This window comes from Sarcophilus harrisii, chromosome 2 (assembly GCF_902635505.1).
Source record: "Sarcophilus harrisii chromosome 2, mSarHar1.11, whole genome shotgun sequence".
Taxonomy (NCBI): Eukaryota; Metazoa; Chordata; class Mammalia; order Dasyuromorphia; family Dasyuridae; genus Sarcophilus; species Sarcophilus harrisii.
In genome coordinates this window covers 252,937,009-252,963,636 of record NC_045427.1, presented here as the reverse complement: position 1 = coordinate 252,963,636, position 26,628 = coordinate 252,937,009, and the positions used below count along the sequence as shown (strand labels likewise).

Sequence of the window (26,628 nt, the reverse complement as noted above, 5' to 3'; positions counted from 1 at the left end):
TCAAAGAGTCATTTAATCTAAAGTTTTAAAGAACCAATGAGGTCATCAAGATTAATGCCCATGTTTTACATCTAAAGAAACTCAGCCCTATGCAGTGAAGCTTCTTGCCCATGATACAAAAGTAAACAAAAAGTGGCAGAGGTGAGTTTCAAACCCAGTTGTTTTGATTATTGTATAGAACACTACAGTCTTCCACCCGGAAAGCTAAGGGAGTGAACCTGGGTCAACTTTTGTCCCAAGGCCCTAGTTATACAGGAGCTGAAGTAGGCCAACTAAACTTCAAGGTCAGCCTCAGACTGAATGAGGGAAAGGAGAAGGGAACAAACATGTTCTGAGTACTCTACTAAGTGTGTTGGCAGTATCATCCTCATAACAACCTGGGATATAGGTACTATTATCATCCCCATTTTATAGAAGCAAAAACAGAGGCAGATAATGGTTAAGAAACTTTCCCAGGATCATAAGGCTAATAACTGTCTTAGACAGAATTTAAATTCAGAAATTTCTAACTCTAGGTCTAGTACACTATCCATTTATGAGAATCTATCACAGAGATCCCTGGAGTTTCATAGCCATCAAGGAAAATAAAATAAGGCAAGTGAACAGCTGTGCTTTTCATTAACATACAATTTCAGACTTCATACTGTGGTAGACATGTCAAAATCTTTTTCTAGCAGGCCCTAAAATATCATTCTGTTCATTCCCTCAAACTAAGTATCATCCACATCCTCCTCCAAGACCATCTATAAGGATTGTGTTCCTCAGGATTGTAGATTTAGAGATGGGAGAGAACGTAGGGTCTCTAGGCCTTAGTCCAACCCTATTATTTTACAGATGAAAAACTAAGGTCTAGAGAACTGAATTGATATGTTCAAGGTCATATATAAATATCATAGCTAGGATTTGAGCATAGCTCCTCCAACTCTAACTCTAACTACATTTTTCCCTTTTCTATTCTGGGAAGAGCACAGAATGGTAAAGAAACCACAATTAGAAGTGTTTTCTAATGAAGGGTCCTGAGCCCTCTGTACTTCACAGAAATAAAAGATAGGATGTAACAGATCATTGGGGAATGAACTATGAGGTTTATGGAAGATGATGAAGTTTAGTTATGACAATATAGATCTTTGATTTCACAATTTTCTAACTCTTTGTTCAAGAGATTCTCCTCTTATTTTTCTATATCAGAATTCAGCATAGACTCATTTTCACTAAATTCCCTTACCATTTGAGAGATTTACAAGTCATTTTTTCCTCTTATTCATTATAATTCTCTAATAATTTCCTACATCATCATCTCTAAAATAACTTTTTCTTGTAGTCTGCTAAATTATTCTCTATTCTGTCATTTCAAAATCATCTTCATTTTCCATTTTGCTGAACTCCTTTGGACTTTTTCATAATGTCCCCAGATCCTCTTCATCCTCCAGGATCATTCTAATTCTAGAACTCACATTTTGTCAGTCCTCTGCCCCTCCTTCACTCTGATTAGAGGACAGACAGCTTCTCCTAGGACCCTCACTTAAGAAAGGTGGCCCACCTGCTTCATTCCTTTGGATTTCTCCATCATATCCATGCTCCTTTCTACTCTCTTCCCTCCAGCCCTCAATTTCATCTTCTTTTTGCCTTGTCCATTAGATTATAAGATCCTTGAGGAGAGGAACTGGCTTTTGCTTTACTTTGTAACCAAGGTAATTATCAAAGGAGCACTTAATATATGCTTAGTTGATTCACTGACTTATCTAAAAGCCATCTCCAATTCTATCATGTTAGAATAAAGGAACTATTGGACCCCTTAAATATGAAAAAGTACTGGTGCCCTAAACTAGATTTTCCCATAATAACTATGCAATCAGACTTAGACAGTCATGATTATTCTCTTGTAATTGATTCTTACTATTAGAGAATAGTAGGAAGTAAATAAAAAATAGCGCCTGAGAATTTTTAAATGGGAGAGAAATATTTTTAGAAGATAACATGTTTGAGGCTTAACCAGAGTTCATCATAACCACTGACTTGAATTCTTCAGAATACGTGGCCCTTACTATATCAGGTGATCATAGGAGATGATTGGGCTAAAAATAACTTTTCTATTCATGAAACCAAACCTTTTAATCTCACTTTTAATAAAAAAAATCCATAAAAAAGCTATTGACATAATCTGTTATGATAATTATTGTGATTTTGTATCAATGATATTTAAGTCACAACTTAACTTTACTTGTATTTCTTAGTGATGATGGCAATGAAAGCAACAATAATTAGGTTTACATAGAACTTTAAGGTTTACAAAATATATTTCTTATAATAACTGCATTATGTGAATTTGTACAGATATTATCCCTTTAAAGAGTGAAGAGACTTAGAAATTTTTGATCCTATGGTTAACAATTACCTTTAAACTGGCTTAAGAATTAGCTACAAATCTTTTTTTTTTTTAAAAAAAATTCACTTGAATGTTCTTACCTTTGAGAGCATATGAAGCTTTGAGGTCTTATTCTAATATTATGCATGATGTAGAAGCAAGGGCAGAAGGGGGTATATAAATGTAGAAAATATAACAGAAAATAAGCTATGTTCATTTTTCTCATGATATTTTCACAAATGCTAATAGGTTAATTTTAGAGTTATGAGACTATATTTATCAATGACTATTGTGTCTAATGTTAACTGTGTTTCAAACCCTAATTTAAACTTATGATAAAGTCACCTTATTAACACATGTATATATTTTCTTTAATTATTCAGTGATGGAGTCTACATCACATCACATCATTAATTGCTGTGATTGTTCACTGTTCACAAATCCACTGTTAAGGAATTTTATCCTTTTATTAATCTATAATGTACTTTATCCCTTATCTAACCTTCAAACTATAGATAAATATGCCCTTTCATTGAGCACACCAGACTTGAAATTGAAAGGCCTAAGATTTCCTGAGTCCCAGCTGTGCCAATTTACTACCTTTTCAGCCTTCCTTAATGAAGTCATTAAACTTCATGGTCCTTAGTCTCATTATCTATACAATGAGGCTACTTTATATATCTGAGAAACAAATCAAATGATGTGTTTGAAACCACTCTGACTATAAATGACAGTATAAATGTAAACTGTTCTTATTTTATCATTTCTTCACCTAGTCATTTATATTCTTCAGCTCCTGAAATTACCTTTCTTTTTAAAGTCTATCAATCAGATCCTCTTCTGTTCCATCATTTGAAACTTACTTCCAACACCTTTGCTTCAAACATTCTGCCTTAATGAAGTGGAAAAGAAACTAATGTTCACTGGAGATTCTGCCCAATTCAGGGTTTCATCACTTAAAAAAGGATATGTGGCCTTTAGATTTAGACAAAAACAAAGAAGAATGAGTTAGAAAATTGGTTATATAATAATCTTACTTTTTTCAAACCATTTTCCTTGCAAAAAAAAATCTGTTAAAGAGGTAATTCAAATAATATCCTCACTTTTAAGTAGGGAAATATTCCCCGATTAATGGACTTGCCTATGTTTATTCAACTGATAAACTTTTCTATTCATAGGGAAATTGGCTCAGCCTACAATAGGATGAATATATGTTTATGTAAGATTCTTCTCAGTGTTGCTAAATGATAAGATCATTTCTAGGGATCTGTCACAGAGCAAATATCTATTTGTATGGGGTTCTTTAGATGTCATCTTGCTTTGAGGTGGCCAAGATAATTGCTGTATGTGCGTTCCAATTGGTTTAAATTTTATCTGTTCTCTTACTGCAGCAATGTGTATGTAATTTTTATTAATGATATTCAGGAATAAATAGCTAGTTATTTTTTTTCTTTTCAAAGATTAATATGCTGCTAAATTTTCAACTGGGAGAGAATTGCCCCTGTCCAGAAGAGATCCGAGAAGAATTATATGACTTCCATGATGATCTTCTTATTCACTGTGGTAAACTGCCAGGAAAAATTTCATACTTTGTAAAGTCCAGGCTAGCTCCCTAGAGGCCTCAGAATCAGCCAGAGTCAAGACAAGCAAAAAGTCCTTGGTCTTTAGGGGGAGAAGTGAAGGAGATGGACAAAACTGCCAGGAGTTTTGCCAAGAATCCTTCCTAGATTCTAGAATCCAGAATCTCCACAAATCTCCACACTTTTCTCCTCATTGTCCTGAGGCCAAGTGAAGTTCTCTTGCCTCTCTCACTCCACCCCCTAATCCTTACTTATAATTCTCTTAACCCCAAGCATTGAGCTAGCATCAACTGTGAGAAGAGAAATTCCAAACGTATACTAATAGAGTTATAGTCCAATAGGTAATTAGCCTTAAGTCCTTGGCTGTCTGATTCAAGCACACCCCTTAAGAGTTTCAGCCCTTTACAATACTTCCCCCAATAAATTTAATTTCTAATTTCTTTATAAAGAATTTCAAGGAATCTTTAAATTATCTAAAATCATTTAAAACCTTTGTTAAAATTATTAGTCTTCACCAGTTTTTTTAAATAGGGAGAGGACATAGTAAGTGTCCCTAGAAATTATCCTGGCTAGAATGTTTTTCCAGCTAAAGAGGCTTTGCTCATGTACGAATGGCCATGTGGTAACAACTATGCTGACTATTTATAAAGTTTAAATGAAAAAAAAAAAAACCACCTAGGACAAGGCAAGTTGCTGACATCCCTATCTTATGTATTTTGACCTTTTTGCTTAAATGTTCTAATCCTGTGATCCTCAAGTGGTTATAATATCCTTTAATTTACAAATCGTCATTGGCTCTTGTAGTTATTTAATTTCTGTCAATCAGTAGTATATTTTCACTGAATCTATACCATGAATCTGTTCTTTTAGTAGGGCACCAAGGTTTTTGACATGTGAGAGCTCTGCTCCACTTGAATGTATTTTGTTTTTGTATGGAATATATGGACTGCAATTATTTCTAGTTGACCATTAAGTGTTTCTAAAGTCAGATATTGAATAATGGAGACAGAATGTGCTTTTATATGTTTTTCTGCTATATGGCAGTTTGTTACTGATAACTGTTAAATAAAAATGATAATAGTGACATTTTTGGTCAATGTTATTATTTGATAGGTATTCCATTGGAAGAAGAGGAAGAAGAAGAGGAGGACACTTCATGGACTGGCAAACTAAGGGCACTGATATATAAAATCAAAGGGCCACCAAAGCCAGAGAAAGAATTACCAATGGAGGAAGAAGAACTGTACCCAAGTAAGTATCTGTCCAAGGTGCTGTTACCCAACCTTCAGGGTTTTGAAGAAAAAGCTAAAATACTTTGTAATAAAGGTTGGAAATAAATGTAAGCTGCTTAGTCTCAGGGGAAAAAAAAACACTGAGTATTAGGTGAAATAGTTAATGGTGGAATTCTTGGCTTATATTTTGAGTTATGCTTTTCTTCCAAAATTATAAATTGCAATCAAATAGTCTTTGGAAACCCAAAAGCACTTATCTAGTCCTATTACTTTGTGGTCCATCTACTGTGATAAGCAATGCAATATTATAGAATAGAATTGAAGTAAGGAAAGGTCTGTGTTTAACTTCTGCCTCACTTACTAGTTATGTGACTGTGAGCAAGTCACTTAGCCCCTTGTTTTTTCTTCTGTAAGATAAGATGATCATAATACTTCTAATGCTTTCTTCCTAAGATTGTAGAAAAGGGCAAATGACTTTTTAAACCTCCAAGTGCTAGGTAAATATCAGTTATTGTTCATATCACTCTATAACAGCCCTCAACTTTGCATTTTTGTCTTCTTAACTTTCCCATTTTTTTTCTTTTTGATTACTATAGATTTACCAAAAAACTGCCTTGGTGAAAAACTTTAATCTTTCAAAGGAGGTAGTAAAGATAGAACATGATTTCTCTCTAGCCAGTCTTCATTGATATAGGACATGGGGCCTGGAAGGTAGATCTAATAAATAGGATGAAAAACAATATCTAAGCCCACAAATGGAAATGATAATTCACATTTATATAATATTATAAAATTTTGTAAAGTAGTTTCTTCAAAACAATCCTCTGTTCTATCTCCACTTAAAAGATGAGAAAACTCAAAGAGCCAGTCTTTGCCAAAGGCTCTACAGTTATTTAGTGGCAGTATTCTAGTTTTCACCAAGGTCCAGGTTCCTTCAGATATACTTTCTCACAGGCTGTCAGAATATGTTTGTACACATATATCTCATAGGACTTCCAATATGAGAAGAAAATTAAGATAAATTGCTCTAAGACAAATTCCTTTAAGATAAACTTTTTTTTAGGCTACATTATTATTTTCAGCTTTAACTTTTCCTCTCCAAAAAGTAGTGACTTGATTCTAACAGGTACATGTTAAACCTTTGATAAAAAGAACATTATATTTACATAAACTCTTTTCTTAAATATTTCCAACTGTTGTCCACATTCATTTCCCAAACCCTTAATTTTACAATGATTCCTATCTTACCTCATGTTGAAACAAGACCATAATTTATTCAACATAATTAAATTTCTTTTAATCATTAAAACATCAAGTATAAAATTGTCTGAACATTATATGTTATGATTGCCCAGTTTTTGGTCTGTCAGAAAATATTTCTCTGGGTTTCATGAGACTAGTTCCCCACTAGAGACCTTTCCTCTTTATCAAAACGTTCACAAAGAAAGAGTTAAAATCATTTATCAGTAAAACCACTAAAACACGTATAAGAACTCAGGAAGTTTTAGAAGTAGATAGTGTTGAATTGCTTTGCCACTTAGATCCTTGACATCATCCAATCAGCCACATTCAATAAAGCTGAACTGATTAAGCACTTGCTGTGTGTGAGAAATTGGATTAGGTTCTGGGCACACAAAGACAAATGGAAAGGTTGGGGAAGAATACACAGGAACATAAAGAAAAGGAGAGAAAAAATGGTGAAAATCATCTCACATAATTGAGATGTACAAGTAGAAATCTATATACAAAGGAGAGAATGGGGATGCCAGTGCTATTTAAACCTCACTCTTATATGAACTTCTCAAAGAAAGGAAGAAAACACATACACACACAGTTAAATACAGAAATAAGTTTTTTCAAGAGGAAAATAGGAGAAAAAGGCTGAGAGAAATAGAGGGTTTATGAGAGAAAGTAAGATTAATGGAGGATTGAGAAGCAAAGTAATCTTTTAGATAAGATAGAAAAAAAGAGAAGGAAAAGTATAGCAAACCCAACTATAAATGTGAATGGGATGAACTCTCCCATTTTTTTTTGCTGAGGCAATTGGGGTTAAGTAACTTGCCCAGGGTCACACAGATAGGAAATGTTAAGTGTCTGAGATCAGATTTGAACTTAGATCCTCCTGACTTAGGGCTGATGCTCTAACCACTGCACCACCTAGCTGCCCCTCTCCCATAAAATGAAAGGGGGAAGTATAATGGATTAGAAACCAGAATCCAACAATGCATTATTTTTTAAAATTTGAAATAAAAAAAGAAAAACAGTGTTGAAATGAAGGATGGAATAGAATCTATTATGTTTCAGATGTAGTAAAAAAAATAAAGCCAGTGATAGCCAACATGATCTCAGTCTGTCAGTCATCAAATATACAATAGGCAACTACTATGTGCCAGCCTTTTTCTAAGTTCTAATGTTAAAATAACAACAAAACATCAGTATTAAACATATGGTTCAAATATTTAATCCAATATTTTTGTGGCCTGCTAACTCAATTTACCAACTTGTTGAAAAATGATACTTTTTCATGGTAGAATAAATGAAGCTCTCATATATATTTTCTCTAAGTCTTGAATGTAATTTGATGAAATGATCAAAACAAATTGTGGTTGGATTACAAATTCTAGGAGATGTGAGGGGAGGTTTGGAATTGTTTTATTTTTATTATCTGATGTTATCTGGGGTGAAATCCTTTCTCTTCTGAGAAATAGTTCAGGGTTAACGAATTCTGTGCCAGTAATTGTACTTGTATTTCATGCAACTTCTCATTAAATATATTATCATTTAGAAAAATAACAAACAAACAAAAGAAATGAAGGACCTGAAGAATATTCTGGAAAAATTCTTATGATAGCCCTCTAGAAAATATTCATTATTAAAAAAAAGACGTATACCTATTTCTTGGCTGTGCATTACACCTTCACAAAAATTGGTCATATGTTAATACAGAAAAACCTGACAAAGAAGTAAAAAAAGCAAAAATATTAATATGTAAATTTAATGCAATAAAAAATATATCCAATCAATTATCTTTGAATGAGAAATTTAAAATTAATTGAAAACTAAATAAAAATAAAATATAGAAACAAATAATTTCATTAACAATAATGAAAACAGGCTCTGCCACTTGGGACTGGCATCATTTACAGATCTCTAGAGCCACTGTCCCAGAAACCCTCTCCATCATCTACCCCTCCAAACCCCTTTCCTTTTCTCCACATTGTTCCATATGGCCAGGATATTTGGACTAGCTTTTCAGGGTAAGGAGAGGATAGGCCCTATGATTGGGGTTTTGGGTGGGGAGAAGGTATTTGGGGGGATGAGTAAGAGTAGGGGGAAGGAGATTTGCTACCGAGGGAAGAGCTGCCATGAAAAGCTTAAGATGGTAGAAATACTAATTGATAACAACTGAAGCTCAGAAACTGCTGCAGTGACTAAATATTCTTTTAGAACATAAGTTCAGATGTTAGCCAGAGGTCTATGCCTTGAGATTAATTAAATCTGTTCATAATTATGGCCTTTGGATGACTACAAAATTAAAGGACTTTGAAATAAAAGAACTTCTTAGCCTAATTAAGTTCTGTGGTTTTGACACAGATTTTTCTATATCTGTGAATTCACTGGACAGATTTCAATCCAAAATGAAAGTACAGTCCAAACATCTTGGATGTGAAAAATATATATATATATATATATATATATATATATATATATATATATGGTGTGAAAACAACAGAGGAAAAGAGAGAAATATTTCATTAACCACCGATTTGCTCTGAATAAGTCATTACAAATTCACAATTTCTGACCTGATGAGAATGGAAAAGGTTGTATTAGAGAAGGTGTGTTGGAAAGTCAAAGATACTACTGCCTTTTAGTTTCGACAGTTCTATTATTCATTTATTCATGAAAACTTAGACCATTTGAAAGGAAAAAAGAATCTAGAAGCTCTGCTTAAGGCATGTGACTATAATATTATGTTTTCCAAAGCAAAGCCTTCTGTATTGGCATTGTAATTACACTGGAGATTCAAGCATAGCAATTTGTAGAATTGACAGTAGAATGTCTTTAGAAACATTCCAAGATAAATTGCAGAGATCTGACTTTCTGTCAGGACCTTGTAACAAAGTGCCTAATAGAGTACTCATTAAATAAGTGTTCTAAATCAAATGTACAGAAGTTGAAGTGAATTGTGTTTAGAAGTAATGCACCTCAGTTGAACATAGTTATTACAAAATCACTTCTCTTCCAACAATCCCTGAAACTGGATCTTAATAGAATTATTATGATGAAATAATTAAACTATTTTGAAAGCTTATTTCACATCAGAACTGTAGACTCCAATATTAGAGTGTATTTGAGCTGTGAATCCTGAAACATAGCAACTAGGTTAACATTGATGTTTTCAGACTTGAGGGGAAAACAGGCTGTAGTTAGAAATTGATTATATGTGCTTCAGTTGGAAGTGTGCTCAGAACTCCATTATGATATTCTTGTAAAACTAAAATGTGAAATCCTAATGTACAATAAGGATGGGAAATTATACTGTGAATTTACAGTTAATATGATCCAATTTAGTAGTATCTGGATTATTATACTGATTATAGGTAGCTTGATGGCAAGGTATGGTTGATTTTAATTGATGTTTGATTTGTGCTGCAAATTCACACCGAAACATATCAACTTCAGAAAAAATGGTATGATACACTTTTGTAGTTAGGGTTACTAGTTTTTGAGGCAATGTAAACAAGCTTATTAAATCCTTACACAACTAGATAATCATTGTGTGATTTCTAAGTCAACCCTTCCTTTTACTGTTTTCCTTTAATTTGGTTATACTTTTGCTAGTTTTTCTGCTCCTGTCCTTAATCTGAACCAAAAAACACCTACCATATTGAGATACACAGCAAGAGATTAAATTAATCCTTTTGCATCTAAAATGTCTTTCAGAACTCTGGTAGCAGAATTCTATTTTTATGTTCTTGTGATGAGCTAAGACTTATCCAGAGCAGACATCTGCCACATATAGTATTATGTAGGTAGAAAAATAGGCCATTAGATAGAGAACATAATATAGATATCCTAGATCTGTACTCATTCTTAGGCTTGTTGCTATTCTGTGTCCTATGATCCTAAATTTAAATTGGGAATCTCAGCTTCTTCTTTACTTCATGGGAATCTTTAGACAAAATAATAAAATGTATGTTTGGGAGTTCTTCCCATTCCCTCTCATAACTTTTTTTCTCTTCCCCTTCCTTTCTGAAATCATTCCAAGGACCCAGTACCCTTATTCTGCCTCTTGGCTTCTCTTTTAGTGGAACTGTGTCATCTGACCTTCTTATTACAATTAAACCTGCTTCATTCTTTTTAGTCTTCACTTAGCTGTGATGGGAAGTAATCTCATGAATTAACTTGCATCCCAAGATATTAAAGACTGATAGTAGTTTAGTTATCTGAAATATTAACATTTTAACTAGAATTCCTGTTCCAGTTCCATAGCCAGAGGTCTATGCCTTGAGATTAATTAAATCTGTTCATAATTATGAATAATTCATAATTATTTAGAAGTAGATAGTGTTAAATCGCTTTGCCACTTAGATCCTTGACATCATCCAATCAGCCACATTCAATAAAGCTGAATTGATTAAGCACTTGCTGTGTGTGAGAAATTGTATTAGGGTTACTAGTTTTTGAGGCAATGTAAACAAACTTATTAAATCCTTACACAACTAGATAATCATTGTGTGATTTCTAAGTCCTAGAACTCCTAGGACTTAGAAACTCCTAGAGAGAGATGCCGTTACCTGAAAGAATGTGAAAGAATGATCCTAATCATAGGTTTTCAGGGACTATGATTGGTGGCTAGAGGAGTTATTTATAAATTTGTAGGTCTTTGTTAGCTGCTCATGAATCAGATATTCCTCAGGGACCAAAACTTCCCATGGCAAATTATTTATGCATATTAGAAAAGCAATAGCCTATCCTACTTTAAAATTCCTTCATATAGGAAAAAAGTTCTTGTATTTGTTAATCCTGCAAGGAGTGAACCAGTGAATGAATTAATATTTTATTAATCATTTATACACATACTCTCTGTCTCTGTTTCTGTCTCTCTCTTTCTCTTTCCTTCTCTCCTTTTCTGTCTCTCCTTCTGTCCCTCTTTCTCAAAATAATTCCAATAGACTTGGAGAGGAAAATACCAAAATACCAAAAATATCATCTACATCCAGAGAGAAAACTATGGAGACTGCAGATTGAAGCATATTATTTTCACCTTTTTTGTTCACTTTTTCTTTCTCATGATTTTTTCTCTTTTGTTCTGATTTTCCTTTCACAACCTAAAAAATATGGAAATATTTTTTAAATGATTGTACATGTATAACCTATATCAGATTATTTATTATCTTGGAAAGGGGAAGAGAGGAAGAAAAATGTGTAACTCAACAATCTTACACAAATGAATGTTAAAAAATTATCTTTACATATAATTGGAAAAATAAAATACTAATGAGGGAAAAAATGATAGCCAGGGAAACATTTTTTTAGTCTGAGAAATCATCAAGTAATAATGGAAATTGACACACAAACTGACACACCATTTTTAAAAAAATTATGGTAATGTTGATTTGAATACAGCTATCAAAACAAGAGAAATAAACAAGGAGGAGATGATTTGAACAAGACAGAAAGGCAGAAAATGTCTGAAATGAAAGAGCTGCATCCCAAGGAGTTCAGAGCTGAGTGACTTAAGGTGGTTTTTTGGAGACCTGATTTAACACAATAGCTACAATGAACTTCATAGTAGGAAAGGATTTATGATAGCATCTTCAGTGTGGACCTAAGAATTTTCTCTGTAGTAATCCCAACAGATGGTTGTCTAAGCTTTGCCTTTAAAATCTCCAAGGACATTACCACGCCCATTTCCCTTTTGCACAACTTTAGGAAATTATTCCTTGTTCATCTGTAGTTTGTCTCTCTACAACTTAAATTCATGGTTCTTACTTGTGAAGTTTTCTTGCTGAAATAGTTCTTAAAACACAAGCATTTATGATAAAGGGTCAGATTAAATTATTCAAAAATATGTCCCTAAAAATACATCCATCCCTTAAAACATAGTGAATTGAAATTTATTTGAATGAATGTGATTAAATCTTTGCAATAGAATACAGCAGATTTGTTTTCTTATTCCAACTGGCACTTCACTATTATAAGGCTATCCTTTTACTCTTCTCTAACTAATTTTTAGTAGTACTTCCAACAACGTATTTTCTACAATTTCTTTTCTTTCTTCAAGTCTCATCACTCATTTCACTTCCCTTAGGAGAAGACTTTACTTCATACTTTAGAGACAATAAAGGTCATTTATCATTAAGTCCTTCTTCCTTTCTCTGCTCTCAAAATAACCTGATTCTGTATTCTTTATTTACTTATTCTAATCTGTACTAAAGATGTAGCATTTCTTCCCATTTAGGCCAACTCTTGGAAATCCTTTGCTTCCTTTATTCCTCATCCTTATTCACCTTTTAATTGTGTTTCTATCTATAGAGTTCTATAGGTTCCTTCAATGATATATAAAAACCTATCCATGTATCCTCTGTTCTAAAAAAAAAAACCTCACTTAAATTACAGAGATAGAAAAATAACAAAGTTCATCTGGAAGAATAAAAGATCAAAAATTTCTAGGAAATTAATGAGAAAATGCAAATGAAGGTGCCTTAGATATACTAGACCCAAAACTATATTATAAAACAGTGGTCATAAAAACCTTTTGAAACTGGTTAAGAAATAGAGTAGTTGATCAGTGGAATAGGTTAGGTTCACAAGACACAATAGTCTATAGTAATTAATTAATATTAATCTAGTGTTTGATATACCCATTAGTCTAATGATAAAAAATCATTATTTGACAAAAATTGCTGGGAAAATTGAAAAATAGTATGGCATCGACCAACACCTAAAATCCTAAACCAAGAAAAAGTTGAAATGTATTCATGATTTAGACATAAAAGATGATGAATTTATGGCCAAAGAAGAACTAGAGAACATTATGAAATACAAAATGGATAATTTTGGTGATATTAAATTAAAAAGGTTTTGTACAAACAAAACTAACGCAGCCAAGATTAGAAGGGAAGCAGAAAACGAGAAAAAATTTTACATTCAAGGGTTCTAATAAAGGCTTCATTTCTAAAACACAGAAATAATTGCCTCAAATTTATAAGAATACTAGCCATTCTCCAATTAATAAATGGTTAAAAGATATGAACAGACAACTTTCAGACAATCATTTATACTTATGGAAAAAAAATGCTCTATTGATCAGAGAAATACAAATTAAGACAACTCTGAAGTACCACTACACATCTTTCAGATTGGCTAAGATGACAGGAAAAGAGGATAAATGTTGGAGGGGATGTGGGAAAACTGGGCACTAATACATTGTTGTGGAGTTGTGAACTGATCCAACCATTTTGGAAAGCAATTTGGAACTATGCCCAAAGGACTATCAAACTGTGCATACTCTCTGATCCAGCGGTGTCTCTATTGAGTCTGTATCCCAAAGAAATCAGAAAAAGGAGAAAAGGAACCACATGTGCAAAAATGTTTGTGGCAGCCCTTTTTGTAGTGGCAAGAAACCGGAAACTAACTGGATACCCATCAGTTGGGGAATGGCTAAATAAGTTATGGTATATGAATATTATGGAATGTTATTGTTCTGTAAGAAACGACTAACAGGATGATTTCAGAAAGGAGAGATTTGCATGAACTAATGCTAAGTGAAGTGAGTAGAACCAAGAGAACATTGTAAATAGCAACAACAAGATCATACGGTGATCAATTCTCTTTTCAACAGTGACATGACTCAGGCCAGTTCCAATGATCTTGTGAGGGAAAGAGCCATCTGCACCCAGAGAGAGGAGTGTAGGAACTCAGTGTGGATCACAACATAGCATTTTTCACCTTTTTGTTGTTGCTTGCTTTTTTTTCTTATTTTTCCCTTTTGATTAGATTTTTTTGCACAACATGATAAATATGGAAATATGTACAGAAGAATTGCAAATGTTTAACATAGATTACTTGCTGTCTGGGGAAGAAGGGTAGGAGAAGAGAGGGATAAAAATTTGGAATACAAGGTTTTGCAAGGATGAATGTTGGAAACTATCTTTGCATATATTTTGAAAATAAAAAGGTATTATTTAGGAAAAAGCCTGGGGCAGCTAGATGGCACGGTGGGTAGAACACTGGCCCTGAAGTCAGGAGGACCTGAGTTCAAACCCACCTCAGACATTTAACTCTTCCTAGCTGTGTGATCCTGGGCAAGTCACTTAACCCCAAATGCCTCATCAAGAGAAAACCCTCACTTAGCCTTACCATCTCTTCAGTCTATCAGTCTATAGTCCTCTTCACAGGTGCATTCCTAGAAAAATTTTTCTATACTCAGTATGTCTTCTTCCTTTCATTGTACTCTTTGATCCCTTGCAGTATGGATTCTAATCTCATCACTTAATTGAAACTTCCTGCTACAAAGTTACCAGTAACATCTTAATTGTTCAATTTAATGACTTTTTTCTTATTTCTTATCTTTTTTGATGTCTCTGCATCATTGACAGTTTTAACCAGCTTTTCTTCCTAGATAAGTCTCTTCTTTCTGGGATTTCATATTTTTTTTCCTTGGTTCTCCTCCTACCTTTCTAACTTTTCCTTTCGATTATCATCTGTACCATTCCCCCAAACTATGGACACCCCCAAGACTCCATCTTGGACCCTCTTCTCTAATCTTTCTACACTCTTTCTTCATGACTTTCTTAGCTCCCATTAGTTTATTTATCATCTCTACATAGGTAATTCCCAGATGGATATATATATATATATATATACATATGTGTATATATATATATATATAAATAGATACTTGCTGATATTAAAAATAAAAATTCATATCAGTATATATATTTTGTCCATCTCTCTATATATATATGCATGTATACATGTTTATATATATATGTATATATACATGCACATGTGTGTATGTATAAAATAAACAGTATATAGAAGCAAAGTAAAGCCAAAATTGAAAAAGCAGAGGATTTTGGACTATATTGAATTTAGAAAATTGCAAAGATTTTAAATTTATCTTCTCACCCTTTCCCCCTCCCTACCTCAAAATTTTTCATGAAAGCAGAAGCCCAACCCTTTAATACTGTCTTGAAAGACAGTATGGCAGCAAGATATGGAATACAACTATCTCTGAAGTGATTATCACAGAGTTCAAAGGAAAAGAATAGAGTGGATGAGTAGGATACAACATATGACTAAAGAGGTAATCCAAAGAACAGAATGTTAAAATGTTATCATTTGTATGATAGGAAGAAAAGATGATCTGTCAGATGGCAAAAATGTAATACCCTTGCAAAGTCAGACACAAAGAAGCCCTCTACTATTTTAGGGATCTGCTATAGCAAACTTAGAAGAGAACAGAGACAAGAGTTACACAATATGAGCCTGCATCGATCAATTGTGATCTGTACCATTATAAGGTACTCTGTGCTCATATTTCCAATTGTCTATTGAGGATTTCATACTAAATCTTTCACAGCTATCTAAAATTTAACATGTCTAAAATAGAAACTATAATCTTTCCTATAAAATTCATCCTTCTTTTGAACTTCCCTTTTTTTGAAGGCTCAACAATCTTTCCCTGCTTACAGTTTGTAATTGTGGAGTCATCTTTGACCCTCCATTTTCTCTCACTCCTCATATAAATAGACATGTCATCGCTAGCTTCACATCTCCCACATCTGACCCTTTCTCTCACATGCCACCATCCTGGTTAAGATAGAACTTCTCTCATATGGATTATTCCAATAGCTTCTTAATTGAGTCTGCTTCAAATAAACTCAAGTCTATATCTTTCAAATCTCTCCTTCAGTTTATCATCTTCCATGCTACTGTGAAAGTAATATTCCTATCATAAGTCCTAACATGTTACTCCCTCTACTCAGTAAGCTCCAGTGACCCATCAGTACCTCTAACACATACACTTTAGCCTTTTAAAAACTTTTATAGTCTTGTTCCAACCTACCATTCCAAGCATGTTACACATTATTCCCCTTTATACTCTTTTCAGGCCATCCACACTTGATTTATTACTATTCTTTACACATTACATTCATTGCCTTTGCACGGGCTGTCCTCCAGTCCAATGATGCATTCCCACCTTACCTTTACCTCTTAGAATTCATAGCTTTTTTCCCAAAGAAGAACTTACATACTGCAACCACCTCTATTTGCCCTTTCCTGAGGTCTTTATAGATATATGTGCATACATGTAGCAAGACATCTACACTTATGTTTGTATAATCTAAATTATTTAAAAGTAGGAACTGTTTCATTTTTGTATCCTACTTGCCTAACATGGTGCCTGGCACATAGTAGACATTTAATAATTTTTTGGTGACTGATTAGAAGCAACTTGATTTCATATTTTGTGCTGAGAATTATTAATCTTCTTGGTGCTTAATTGTATTCTTAAGCATCTAGTTCTTCAAATCTCAATTTTTTTTTTTGTAAAATGAAGCTTGAAAGTAGCCATAGCTAACCAGTGATAAATATTTTAGTTCACTCTGAAAGAAGCAAATGAAATCTTAGTCTGAATTTACACAATTACCCTGTTTTTCTTTTTGCTTTTACAGCGACCCTGAAAGAACTTATCTCTCAGACTATGGTACATTGGGCTCAAGAAGACCAAATCCAGGACCCAGAACTCGTTAGAATAATGTTCAATCTTCTCCGCCGGCAATATGACAGCATTGGAGAACTTCTGCAAGCCATGAGGAAGACTTATACAATTAGCCATGTTTCTGTAGACGATACTATCAACCTATTAGCTGCCTTGGGCCAGATTCGCTCCCTCCTCAGTGTAAGGATGGGGAAGGAAGAAGAGTTGCTTATGATTAATGGACTAGGGTATGTAACTCTCAGCTAAATATTTTGATATCCCTAAAGAGTATGTTGGGGCAAAAATGTGTCATTGGCTATGAGGGACTTGATTCAGTTCCTATTCAAGAACATTATAAATAGATAAAGAAGGATTTATTCAGTTCCAATTCGGGGTACATCATTTGCAGTTGTCATATTAGAATGTTCTTCATTAACATCTTTGAAAGGAGTTATTAGTTGTTTCATATTTCATCTTCATTTGGAATGAGTACATGCAGCATAATTGGATATGTAGTAATTCAAGCAAAGAGAACCATAGAGCAATGACCATGGAAAGATATATGTTCTCCTAGTCCAGGTATGTTGCTGAAAGAAACCCAAAGAAAATTTACAATACAACCAAGAGAATCCAGGTGATCCAATGGTGTTAAGAGTCAGAGTCAAAAACACCTGAGTTCTAATCCTGTGTCAGGCACAAGTTGTGTGTCCCTGGGCCAGAGAATGAATCTCTCTCCACTTCTATTTCCTCATCTGTAAAATGGGGATGATAGCAGTACATGCCTCACATGGCTGTTTCAAGGATCAAATGAGATAGCATAAGTAAAGTATTTTGCAAACTTAAAGCAGTTTAAAATATTATATATTATTATTATTATTTGATAAATTTGACTTGAACAAAAATAGCCTTCGAAACCTATTTTGAGCATAGAAAAGTACTCTAAATCAGAAAGTGAGAAATGAGATTTTTATTCGGATTTTTTATTATTGAGAAAAGTCTTTTAAGAAACTGACTCAATTGAATAAATTGTTGGTTAAAATATTTTTTTGTTCCCAAAATATCTTTTGAATCCTTCCAAGTACACTTCCAGCAAATATTATTTCTTGTTCAGTTGTATCTGACTCTTTCTGAGTTCATTTGGGGTTTCTTTGTCAAGGATTCCAAACTTGTTTGCCATTTCTTTCTCCTGCTCATTTTAAAGATGAGAAACTGAGGCAAGTAGGATTAAGTGGTTTGCCCAAGGTCACATGGTTACTAAGTGTCTGAGGCCAGATTTGAACTCATGAAAATGAATTCCTGATTCCAAAGCCAGAGCTCTATCCACTATACTAACCAACAAATACTAACTGTCCCTGTATTTCATAGAGATTCGTAAAATATTAGTGAGGAGGACTTGAGAAATGATCTCACCTTCTTATTTTACAAATGAAGACATTAAAATAGTAAGAAATGAAAATATTTTCCCACATTCACACAGTTAATTATTGGAAGATTCAGAGCCAAAACCCATTCAAGACTTGGCTCATTGTACTCCAGTAATAGGTCCCAGGTGCAGCCCACATGTCAAGTCAGAGTTTACAGAAAAGTCTCAGAGGAACCTGAGAGGGAGGGAAAAACATGTTTCCTAACATCCTAACCAAACATGACATTGAAATAGGGGTCAGGGATACCTGTTGATATGTAGGGGGTAACTAGGAGAAGAGATCAAAATCAGAAGCAGTCCTTCCTCCTGTGATGTTTCCTACAAATCATTCACCAGCTCCACCACTGTCATCAATATTCTTCTAATTTAAAAAAAAAAAAGAGAGATAGGAGAAGGGAAGAGAAACTATAACCTAGTCCTCTCCTATGAAAAATCTAAAGATTAAAGGAGTATGATTCACCCATGCCTCTTTTGTTGTGAATTTTGGACTTTTATGCCAAAGAGGTAGCATGGTAATAATGAAAACTGAACTTGGAGTCAGGAAATCTGGGTTCAGATTCCAATTCTGACTCATACTATGTAATCTCTGGCAAATTATATTAGCAAACCTAAGTTTCATTTGTAAAGTACAGGATAGTACTTTCATTTTTCCAAGTAACTCAATCAAATGAAATGGTTCAGTCTTTTGTACCTACAGGCCTTTCAGTGAACAGAGATGCCTGGTAAAGTACAACACAACAGTATTTATGGCAAAATGAAAAAGTAAAGCTCTTTTCTACTCTTTATCCTAGGGATATAATGAATAACAAAGTTTTTTACCAGCATCCCAATCTGATGAGAGTCCTGGGCATGCATGAGACTGTAATGGAGGTGATGGTGAATGTTCTTGGAGGAGAGAAATCTCAGGTATTGTTACAAGGAGAGTTTTATCAGCATTTGCTTCATGATAGAGATCAGTGAAATGACAGAATTAACACAATGTCAAATCCCCCCAAGCCAATAACATCCCTGAAAGAATAAGAAAAGTCTCAGGAGGTATTTTCAAGAACTCAGCTACTACTAATATTTTGATACAGATTGATCATTGCAAATATGTAAATATTGGTTATTCTGACTTTACAAAATTTGCATATGACAGGATCAGATAAAGAACTGAAGTCTTGACTTTAAAAAAAGATCCTGATGATTCTAGATCCCTAAATTGTGTACATTTTCTAAATGTCTGCATTTCTGATGAAATCATACTCTATGATCCACTACCTGATGAATGTCCTGATATTAGAAGGAACATCTATTAGGAAGAAAATCTGTTAGGTACTAAGCTTGGATTTTCAGTGGTGTTAGACAGCCTCTATCTAACAGAGCAAGTAAATTTCTAAGAAAAGCATTCAGGAATGTCAATCTTCTAGTGATTGGTGATATCCTATACAAAATCTCTAAGGAGTGAGGAATTAAAAACCAGGCAGAAGCTAAGCCTAGCACTCCATTTTAGCTGGTCTTGTTCCACCTATCAGAAGTCTGATCTTTCTATAAAGCCCCTTAGAAAATGCCTTGATATGATCTAGAGCAGTTTGTCTTTATGGTAGCTAAACAGAGTAAGTAGTTTATTCTTGGAGTACTTAAACTTTAATTTTAAAAGAGGAAATCAAAACACAGTCAATCATTCTGGCCTTTCTGAAAGCCCTTTGAGGAAAACTAGTGAAGGAAACTCAAACCTGAAACCTGCAATCAATAAACATTTATTGAGAATCTACTCTTTACAAAAGCTCCTGTTTAAAGCAATATAAGATGTGTTATATAAAAGTATAAGTGGTCAAGTAAATCTATTACTTGTAAATATGCAAAAGCAAAAAATACAAGATGAGTTAGAATCAATTCCTGAATTTCATAGTATAAATTCTGAGTACCATAATTATAATAATAAATTTACAACAATTATTATAACATAATATAATAATTAATTGTTGGTGAAATGATTAATGATTTCATTATATTTCATTATTGGATAATGAATATTTCATATTCATTATTAAAAGGCCTCAAGTATCATTAAAAGGCATAATACTCAGTGAACAACTTGTTAGTTTTTACAACCTTTACTATGATGTCCTATGTTCTTACATATGAATACAAAGCACTTGCCACCTCTTCTCCTACTTTCCCTAAAACTTCCTTTAGAATGCATCATACTTTATTTCTAACTGGCAAAAAACAAAAACAAAAAACACTACAAAAAACACTTCATATCATTTTGAGGGAATAAGAGGGCAGCTAGGTTAGACAAAGAATGTTTAGTTTGGATTTTCTTTGGAGAGAAGATACTTCTGAAATTATATTTAGCTCTCAGCTGTAATAGCCCTTATCTGGATAAACTAATCACATTATTCTCCATGGGGTGGATGTAAATTAAAGGGAAGGAATGAGAATATATGAATATAAGTCTGAGGTACTTTCTATTTGTAAAAACCATTTCTTAGATTATTTATGGTCAGTTTTTTTTTTTTTTTATGAGCAGATTTGGTGATAATCTCTAATAGACATTGATTAATTCATTTCTTTCATTCACTTTTCCCTCAGATTGCTTTTCCAAAGATGGTTGCTAGTTGTTGCCGATTCCTTTGCTATTTTTGCCGAATCAGCAGACAAAATCAAAAAGCTATGTTTGAGCATCTAAGCTATCTACTTGAAAATAGCAGTGTTGGCCTAGGTATGTAATGTTGGACTTCAGATCTCACTACTAAAGCAATAAAGCAATGATATATCTTGTATTTTTTAAAGAAGAGATTATTCATGATCTAAAAGAAAATGTAAATGTATTCTTTTTTTCTATTCCTATGTGCACTATTCTCATTCTGTTCAAAGATGATGTTATTAATATTATATATTATTATTATAAAGTTAGAAGCAGATTTGCATCAATCCATTATTCCCATTTCAACCCTTCCCTTTGGGATCAATGGCACATATTTTATGAGTTGTCCTATCTGAGCATTACATGTATGACATGTCCTACTCGTTTGATTAAAGCATGATGACACTGTCCAATCTTTTGACAAGATAACCTTTTCTTTATTCCATGGCCATGGCCTAGATTGCTATCCTCATCCTGCCAGTTTACAAATGTATGTTATTAGTTCTTAGTTACACTAGAATAGAGAGAGGATATGATTGAACTTCAATAAATCCATCACTTCTACTGGAAAGTAGTGTCCCAAATAATTTTCATATATAAATGATAACATACTTTTATTTTGTATAATTCATTATTTCGAGGATACATGATTTCATTCATGTAGATACTCCTACAAAATGATAGCCTAATAACATTAACAGATGGTCTTCATGAGTTTCTGTGGTTCATCTATCATTTTTATTTCTGCTGATTAAGCTTCTCCAAACTAAGCTGTACTGTTTTTTGAGTGATAGACACACAGTCTGTTGTTGATCTTTATATGAAACCTTTTTAGTTTGATGGTACCTGCCAAAATCTATGCTCCACTGGCATTACTTTCCAGAACTCAGGGTAACTTCTATGAAATGATGGTGCATTCAAGGAAATTTCTATTTTATGATACAAATAAAATAAATGAATTGTTTATACATGCATATGACTACATATACACATGTAATTTGAATTTCTATTTTCCAAATGCGTTAAGCATTTTCTTCCTAAGATTTCAATGCCCCATGAGAATTTAGAATATTATTTTATCTGACATTATTTACTAGAGACAGAAATTATTTTCTAATTCATTTCAATCTAAGAATAAAACAAGACAATCCAAAAAATTTGGGGAGATTTCTATAGATGGAAAGCGACAGTATTACATTTTCTAAAATTAAGTGGGACTTATGAGTCAAATGATATGTTAGGATACAAGATACCTATTGCTACCATTCTCCAACTATACTAGGGTGGCATCACCATTCCCCAGTTTCCACATCTGTAAAATGAGGGTAGTAATAGTGGGGACCGAATGGGATTTCTGGGGAAGCTCCTGTGAGGGGGAAAAATCATTAAGCAATGGGGACCCTTTATGTCAATAGAAGCATTCTTATTTACAGTGACTGAATCATACATTTCCTCCAATTCAGCTTAAGATGATCAAAAGGAAGAATATCAACACTACTCCACCCTAATTTTGGTTTATTTTAGCCTCCAACATTTTATTTTAGTTGCCATTGTGAGAGAAATTGTGATTCTCAAACAAATAGAGGATGAGTCTCATTGGAAAATAGACTGTGATCCTAGATTCTAGTATAGGTGTTATTCTCTCCCTGACAGAAGCCTTGGGACAGTATTGTTTTGCTTCTCTTTCTCTGTTCTTTCCTGTCTTTCTGCAGCCTCTCCAGCAATGAGGGGTTCTACCCCACTTGATGTGGCAGCTTCCTCAGTCATGGACAACAATGAATTGGCACTGGGCTTGGAGGAGCCAGACCTGGAGAAGGTAACCACTATTAAAGGGGAATCTGATTTATTCAGCAAAGGCAAAGAAAATGGAATTTAAAATCCTTAAGCATGGAGACTTTCAGTTTTATTCTTGTATTTTAAGCAGTTAGCATATAATAATCACTTATTTTATATATAATAATAATCACCAGCTATAAATGAATGAAAAGTCAACCCAAGAGAGTTCCTATCAGAAAGTTCAAAAGAAAAATATGATAGTAATGATATAGTAATAATGGTACAGTAATAATAGTAATTCTTACTTTTTATTATGTTTCTAAGTGCACATATCATAAATATTTGTATATTTATATGCATGAATCCAATCAGCAAGTATTTATTGCATATCTATTTGGGTAAATAATACTAAACTGTCAACTAAGAAATGATAAAAAGTTACCTTATCCCAAAGAATCTGTAGTCTAATTCAAGGGAGGTTGTGCATATATTTTTTTTTCAGAATAAATATATGAAGAATATATATTTATAAGAATGTGCACAGACATATGGCACAGACATTCAAATGTTTTAAGTTATTTTGCCTTTGATATAAATAATATCCTTTCTCCTTTCTCCTCTTGTAACCAGTGGCATTTGCTAAAGGGCTAACTGGGATTAGAGTGCAGAGATAGGCTATAAAATTAAACTAATGACCTCGGTTTCATTAGTACCATGCTGTTTTCTAATCAAATGAACTATCTGGCTAGTGTAATAAAGGAATAAATTAATTTCACTTTTTGCTGTAAATTATTAGTTTTCTAACATTCATCAGAAATGATCATATAAAGTACTATTTTAGGGAATTGGGGCTAGGAATCCAATTAATTCCTTTTAAGAGAATAACAGACCCAAGGATTAACCTATCCCTCTTTTAAACTGACAAACAAACTCTCAGCTGAGAAGCAGGAGGAATTTGGACAATAAGGACAACACATTAAAGATAAGTCCTCTAGATCTTACATCTAGAGTTGGGAATGACTTTTTTAAACTCAGATTGTTTTAAAAGTTCTTACAACTAGTGTACATTACAACTGATTTATATCATTTAATCTTTAAAAGCTATGCTTTTTCCACTGTGTGTTTTCTAAGGATTTAATATTAGTCAAACTATTTTGCAGAAATATAAAAGGAAATCAATACTTTAGTTTTTTCTGGTTACCAGTAATACTAGTAGAGATATAACAATTCACATTTCTCCTTCTCACCTAAAAAAAAAAAAAAGCAGTTAGTAATAGATCTTTAGTAACTTAAGGTACTTAACAGAGATGTAATATGTTGCCCATAGTCTCCATTTAGCCTTTAGAATGACACTGTGCCAAAAAAATCAGAAAATTCTTATAATGTGCCAGACCTAGGCAGCCCTTTAGAAGATATATGTTAGTGAACCCACTCCCACAACAATTCAAAATAGTTCAATGATGGGATATTTGCATGGGTTCTAGATAATGGATGATGCTCTTATGCTTTCCCATTCACCAGTAAAGTGAAGTAGAGCTGTGTGCTTGTTCCCATGCCTTTTAGCAATGTTTTCAAATGTCTTCATTGTGAACAAAAATAGCATCAAGGGCTGCTACTACATTGGTGCTAAATTATTTAGCTTGAAAAAAAGTTGGTGCTAGACTATTTCATAGCAGGTGCTTGTATACTCAGTGCAGCTGAATTGCAAGAATATGGACCACTTCTTTGTCTCTTCTGCTAATTTGGATCTAACAAGAAATACCAAGAAAACAGAAATTCTGCACTACTTAGCACTATACCATCCATACCTGGAATCATTAATTGGAGAAATTTTCACTTCTGAGGATAAGTTCGTTTACCTTGGCAATATAGTTTCCAAAGTTGTACACATTGATGATAAAGTTGATTCATGATTGCCCAAGAAGAGCATTCTCAGTGCTTGAGATGCTCTAAAAAAAAAGTGTGGGACAGAAGAAGTATTAAGCTTCCTACCAAACTGAAGGTCTTCAGAGCTGTGTTTACTATTGTTTATTGCCTGTGACTTATTGTTTATGCCTGTGAAAGCTGGACAATTCACCAGCATTATTCCAGGAAAATGAATAGCTTCCATTTGAAAGATCATCTGGAAAGATAAGGTCCCAGACACTGAAATCTTTTCTCTAGCTGAATTGCCAAGCAATTCTCAACTGCAGAAAGTACAACTGGCTGGCCACATTGTTTGAATGCCAAATTTACATTTTCTTAAAATACTATTTTAGAGAGAACTCATACAAGCTAATTTCTCAAACAGAGATCAGAAGTGATTAAGGACACTTTCAAGATCTCTGAAGAATTTTAGAGTCAACAGTCAGACGTGGGAGACATTGGCACAGAACCCCCCAGCAGGGCATGCCTAAATCAAAGAAGGTTTATTAGAAAAGCAGAATTGCAAGTAACTCAAAAGAAACAGGAGATGCACACAGTTAGAGACATTTACATTCCAAATGTTCATATTCTCTATTTGTACCCAAATTGTAGTAAAGTCTTCCAAGTTTATATTGCCTTGATTGGCAACAATAAGAAACACTGTACCTTGACCCCAAAAAACTGATGTCATTTTGGTCCTCATCAGGCACAAAGGACAACAACCACCCAACCAATGTGTTAGAAAAAAGTATAGATTTCCTGAATTGAAAATGAAAATCTGGAATGGGATCAACAGCAGTTGGCAACCCTGGCAACTATCTGGCACTATAGGAATCGAGAGTGAGGCTGTATGTAAAATTATCATAAAAGACTTATTTCCCCCTGCCTTTTGAAATGATACCTTTTTCCTCTGACAGGAATCCAAAAAGTTTTAGACTTGAAGTCTATAAACTTGGGCTAATCTTTCTGGGCTCAGTGTCCTCATTATTAAAATAAGAATATTGGATCTTTTTATGATTACTTTAAGCTGGCGGCATTTAGAAATTCTGTAATTGCATGAATTTCAGTCAGTTGAATTACTAGATTTAATCTTAGTCCCCAGACAAATTTTCCCAAGAATAGTATTCCAAGGAAGAAGATGTCATTGCTCTTGTTGCTGATCATAAGGATAAAAATGAAAGCAGTTTAGGATGATGCTACTTGAAAGAGTGACTGGATAATTTACATAGTAGCCTCTAAAGTTAATTTATACTTTTATCAATTTTTTCATGTCATTTAGAATGGATCAGAAAAGGCCTAGAGTTGCCTAGAAAACCTTTATTGTTCTTATAATAAAGTTTTTTTGTTTTGTTCCTTTTATTCCAAAAGAATTAAATCAGAATTATAATAATATCTTTATGAAAAGCAAAAGTATAGTGTCTAAAATATTCATAATAACAAATCTGAAATTCTATAATATATTCCCATTAATACTGAAGCTTCTATTATGTTATAATAGAGCATACAGGTTGACATGTTCTGTATACCTTAGTCTATTCTTTATATCACAAACAGGGAAGGGTGCAAACTTTTTGATGGATGACTGGTGTTAATGAGGAAACAGAGTGGGTGTGTTTGTGAATCAACTACTGTGTCTGATGATAAACCCAGATGTCCATAGCATCCCTTATAAAGCTCCTCAAACCCAGATCTTTTAGGTTCCATTAAAAGGCAATTGGAGGGGCAGCTAGGTGACACAGTGGATAGGTCCTGAAGTCAGGGGGACCAAAGTTCAAATCTGGTCTCAGACACTTAACACTTCCTAGGTGTGTGACTCTGGGCAAGTCACTTAAACCCAATTGTCTCAGCAAAAAAAAAAAAAAAAAAAAAAAAGTAATTGGACCTTTATATGTTGGTGTACAGAATCCCCCCTCTTACCTTTCTCTACTTTCTTAGAACTACAAGGAGACCTGAAAACTGATTACTAAATAAACAGCTATTTATTATATTTCCCAGTTGA

At 33.6% G+C, this 26,628-nt stretch overlaps 1 protein-coding gene and 1 pseudogene across 4 annotated transcripts in view; both read left to right on the top strand.

The window, feature by feature from the left end:
- Positions 1–26,628, top strand: part of RYR3 (ryanodine receptor 3) — a 708,417-nt gene that overhangs the window by 477,383 nt on the left and 204,406 nt on the right. For all 4 annotated transcript variants that reach the window (XM_031952023.1, XM_031952026.1, XM_031952025.1 and 1 more), the window contains exons 37-42: positions 3,826–3,928; positions 5,059–5,196; positions 16,868–17,141; positions 19,108–19,222; positions 20,894–21,023; positions 22,661–22,764. In XM_031952023.1, coding sequence (XP_031807883.1) covers positions 3,826–3,928; positions 5,059–5,196; positions 16,868–17,141; positions 19,108–19,222; positions 20,894–21,023; positions 22,661–22,764 — 864 coding nt within the window. The remainder of the gene's footprint in view (positions 1–3,825; positions 3,929–5,058; positions 5,197–16,867; positions 17,142–19,107; positions 19,223–20,893; positions 21,024–22,660; positions 22,765–26,628) is intronic.
- On the top strand, positions 8,684–9,449 carry LOC105749933 (annotated as a pseudogene).